At 55.4% G+C, this 4,654-nt stretch overlaps 1 protein-coding gene across 1 annotated transcript; it reads left to right on the top strand.

Annotated features, from left to right (window-relative positions):
• The first annotated feature begins 497 nt into the window (after positions 1-497).
• ZNF503 (zinc finger protein 503) lies at positions 498-4,413 on the top strand. The gene is made up of 2 exons (XM_021532699.3): positions 498-975; positions 2,106-4,413. The coding sequence occupies exons 1-2, from the start codon at positions 667-669 to the stop codon at positions 3,624-3,626; spliced, it is 1,830 nt and encodes a 609-aa protein (XP_021388374.1). The 5' UTR covers positions 498-666; the 3' UTR covers positions 3,627-4,413.
• The last annotated feature ends 241 nt before the right edge of the window (positions 4,414-4,654 follow it).

The following is a 4,654-nucleotide window of genomic DNA, read 5'->3' on the forward strand; positions in this document are numbered from 1 at the left end:
AAACGTTCGCAGCGCGTGATGTGAAACACAGAATTAACGCCCATCCCATCCTAGGAGCGAAAACAAGGAAGGAGGGGAGGGGAGAGGGAAGGCGGACGAGAAAGGGAAGGGGAAAAAAAAAAAAAAAAAAGAGCGAGAGACCATTAAAAACGGAGAAAAAAAAGCCCAGAAAAGGGAACGTCACATCCCCTTGACCCTCCAATCACCTCGGGGTCCCATTTGATTGGAAGGCGGCAAAGGCTTTAATCTCAGACTAATTCAGCTGCTTTTGAAGTGAGTTTCTTTGCCAGATCCCGGGCTGGATGGGCAGCGGCTCGCATCACAGCTGAGCGGCGGAGGCGAGCGCTCCGCGCCGCGCCAGCCGGGGGAGCTGAGAGCGGCCGAGGGGGACCGCGGCACACGCTCGCAGCCCCCACCCCCGCCCCCAGCACAGCCCAAGGATTACTCGGCTTTTTTTTCCTCCGCTTTCTCTCCGGCCGGCTCCCCCTTTCCCTCCCCCTCCCCACCCACGCCCTCCCCGCCAGAGAGAGCCACGGGACATTGTATGTTTGTTTTTCTGCTCGGGGGGCGTGTGGCTTTTTTCCTTTCTCGCCCGCAGAAAGCGAGCGAGCGTTTCCGAGTGCGAGCGGCGCCACTTGCCCCAGTTTTCATGCGAGGTTTTGGGTCATGATCACATCGCCCTCGCTTTCTGCTATAAGAAGTAGTAAGCGCAGCAGCAGCCTCAGCGAGCCCGGAGGCAGCCCCCGCCGCAGCCGCAGCGCCGCCGACCTCGCCGGGCCGAACGGGCACGCTGGGAATAACGGCAGCAGCGCCGCCGCCAAGCCCTGCTTCCACGCCGTCCCCCCCTCGGACCCGCTACGCCAAGCCAACCGCCTTCCCATCAAAGTCTTGAAAATGCTCACGGCGCGGACTGGACACATTTTACACCCTGAATACCTGCAGCCTTTACCCTCCACGCCCGTCAGCCCCATCGAGGTAAGCACCCGGCCCCCGCCGCTTTCTCTCGTCCCTGCCCGGGCGCTGGCTGTGCATGGCGGCTCCGCCAGCCGCCCTCGGCACTTTGCTGCGCTTTGAAATGCATTTATACCGGGACAGGGGCTTTTTCTGATTTCGAGTTAGCGCAAGGAGCCGCTCCTGGTCATTGATTCCGTGTTTAGTGCGATAATTCTAGTTCCTGTGTAAATTAATATTTTCTTCTTGCTATTTTGAGCCCCTTTTTTTTTTTTTTTTGGTGGGTTTTTTTGGTGGGTTTTTTTGGTTTTTTTTTTTTTTTTTTTTTTGAGAAGCGGGGTGGGTGGAAGGAACCGATCCACGCTGGGGTCACGATCCGGCCACCCAAATAAGCAGCGCTCCGACCGCCAAACAGCCTTGCTTTTGCAGGGAGTATGTTGGGGTGGGGTGGGGGGGACACACACGGGACGGGACGACACGACGAGGAGAGCGACGGGCTCAAACGTGGGTGCGGCAGGACAACTATTTCGGCTCGCCGACCGATTCCTTTCAAGTACCGACGCGGATCTGTACTTTGGGGGGCCTGTTGGTCCCCTTTCTGCTCTGTCGAGGTTACCGGTCCCCCTCTGCGTAGGTCGCTGTTTGCGGGACCGAAACTCGAAACAGAGCTGGTTGTGGGAAGGGTGTGTCCGTGGGAATTAATGATTTCATTAAGGTCTCTGCGGAGCGAGGACTCTCTTCTCCTGGGGAGCCCTGCTCGCCGGCTAGCTCGGGCTCTATTTATAAATAGTGCCAGCAGTCAGGGTGCAGAAATGCTGCAGTCGCTATAGTTCACGGGCGGGTTTGCGGGCAGCACGGCCCGAGCGACGCCGAGACGCCGCTGCCCGGGCCGATGCCGGGGAGGCTGGGGACGCTGAAGGCGGCCGCGGCGAGCTCGCAGGGTTACAAAAATCCCCAGCCCTTTTTAAAGGCTTTATGGAAAATGGTGCATTCAAGGGAGGGGGCTGTCAAGTTGATGAATGCGCACAAACTGTTCGTTACTTCCAGGCTGTGCTCTGCAGAAACCTACGGGACAAGAGTTCTATGTAAGTAATGGGGGTTTTCTCGGACCCCCATTAAACCTCTTTCTTTGTGTGTCCTTCTGATTTCCGCAGCTGGATGCAAAGAAGAGCCCTCTGGCCCTTTTGGCACAAACTTGCTCTCAGATTGGGAAGCCGGACCCGTCCCCTTCCTCCAAACTCTCTTCGGTCACCTCCAATGGCTCCGGAGGCGACAAGGACTCCAAGTCGGGCCCCTTAAAGCTGAGCGACATCGGCGTGGAGGACAAATCGAGCTTCAAGCCGTACTCCAAGCCGGGCGCGGAGAAGAAGGAGCCGGGGGCGGCGGGCTGCGCGGGCGCCCCCGCCGCGGGGGTCGCGGCCGGGGAGAAGTCGGGATTCCGGGTGCCGAGCGCCACCTGCCAGCCGTTCACCCCAAGGACAGGCAGCCCCAACTCCAGCGCCTCCGCCTGCTCGCCCGGGCTGCTGCCGGCCGAGGGCAAAGGCGGGGAGGACAAGAAGGACTCGGAGGGCTGCGGAAAGAGCGGCAGCTCCGGCTCGGAGGGAGGCCCGGGCACCACCAGCATCAGCCACAGCCGGATTAGCGTGAGCTGTGCCGGGATTAACGTGGAGGTCAACCAGCACCAGGAGAGCACGCCGGGCTCCAAGCCCATCGCATCGGACTCCGCCTCCTCCTGCAGCAGCACCACCGCCACCTCCTCCACCTCCGTTCTGGGCTCCGGCCTCGTGGCCCCCGTCTCCCCTTACAAGCCGGGCCAGACGGTTTTCCCCCTGCCCCCGGCGGGCATGAGCTACCCGGGGACGCTGGCTGGAGCCTACGCCGGCTACCCGCCGCAGTTCCTGCCGCACGGAGTGGCTCTGGACCCCACCAAATCCTCCAGCCTGGTGGGGGCCCAGCTGGCCGCCGCCAGCAGCCTGGGCTGCAGTAAGCCGGCGGGGTCGAGCCCGCTGGCGGGCGCGTCGCCGCCGTCGGTGATGACGGCGAGCCTGTGCCGAGACCCGTACTGCCTAAGCTACCACTGCGCCAGCCACCTGGCAGGCGCCGCCGGAGCCTCCTGTGCCCACGACCAAGCCCTCAAGTCCGGATACCCCCTCGTCTACCCCACCCACCCTTTGCACAGCGTCCACTCCTCGCTGACCGGCGCCACGCCGCCTTCGCTAGCCGGCCACCCTTTGTACCCCTACGGCTTCATGCTCCCCAACGACCCCCAGCCCCACATCTGCAACTGGGTGTCGGCCAACGGACCCTGCGACAAGCGCTTTGCCACCTCGGAGGAGCTGCTTAGCCACTTGCGGACCCATACTGCCTTCCCGGGCACCGATAAACTCCTCTCCAGCTACCCCAGCTCCTCATCGCTGGCCAGCGCAGCGGCCGCAGCCATGGCTTGCCACATGCACATCCCCACGACGGGCGCCCCGGGCAGCCCGGGCACGCTGGCCTTGCGCAGCCCGCACCACGCGCTGGGACTCGGCAGCCGCTACCACCCCTACTCCAAGAGCCCCCTGCCCACCCCCGGGGCCCCCGTGCCCGTGCCCGCTGCCACCGGACCCTACTACTCCCCTTACGCACTCTATGGGCAGAGACTCACCACAGCCTCGGCCCTGGGCTACCAGTGAGTGCAGGCAGCGGGGCTTTGACACACAACACAAAGTCTAGCGGTAAGGGAAGGAAGCCCTGCGAAACTTTATAAAAGTTGGAAAGAAAAAAAAAAAATCTGACTTTTTATAAAATAGTGTTCATTTGAGGACTGGATCCATGAGCACTGTATTTATTTATGTTAGCTTCAAGCGGGACAACGAATCATAAAGTGCATTACTAAACTGAGCTCAATAGGTAAAAGTGGAACACCCATTGTAGAATATAAATAAAAAAGATAGAGGTCTTCTCTTTAATGTTACTTTAAAATTGCTATGATTGTATTGTACGTTCTTATTTAATGTCTCATTGAAACAAAAAAAATTTACATGCATGTTTGTTACTAAAAACAACTCGCAATTTGTCAGTTATAATTTCAAATTGCAATTATTTTTAAGGTGTATACCCTTGAAAGAGAATTGGTATTTTTTTGTATGTATTCTGGAAGAAAAAACAAAAACAATTCTATTCCAAAAACCTCATTTGCCTTATTTTGTTCTTTAAAAGGAACACTTAACTATTTTTAATTTTTAAGTCCACCCTGTAAAAAGGGTTAAGTAAGGTTTACGTCATGTACTAAAATAGACAATGTATCGCTTTAAAGATTAAAATTCCGTATATTTGATGTATTAAAAGGTTTTACTTTTTTTTTTTAAATACGCTTTGATTCTGTTATAAAACCCGAGTAGGTCTTGGATGGAGGTGACTGCTAATTTCTCCTTAAGCGTTTATTCAATTTTAATTAAAAATAAAAAAAAACCAACCAAAGTTTTTTTTTTATTGTAACCCCAGGGCTCTCTTAAAAAATAATCAGACACAGTTGTTTTTTTTCCTCGTCAGTAGAATTTTCTGGCATGAAATAGGGAAACTGAGAATTGCTTAAATCTCTTTCCCTGTCTTTAAAGAAGGTAAACTTATATTTTAAATGTTTTTACTATGAAATATCTGGTTTTTAAAACTAGTTTTCAACTAGAAGATTTTGTTCTTTCTTTAGAAAGAAACGGGGAAG

This window comes from Lonchura striata, chromosome 7, assembly GCF_046129695.1.
Source record: "Lonchura striata isolate bLonStr1 chromosome 7, bLonStr1.mat, whole genome shotgun sequence".
Classification (NCBI taxonomy): Eukaryota; Metazoa; Chordata; class Aves; order Passeriformes; family Estrildidae; genus Lonchura; species Lonchura striata.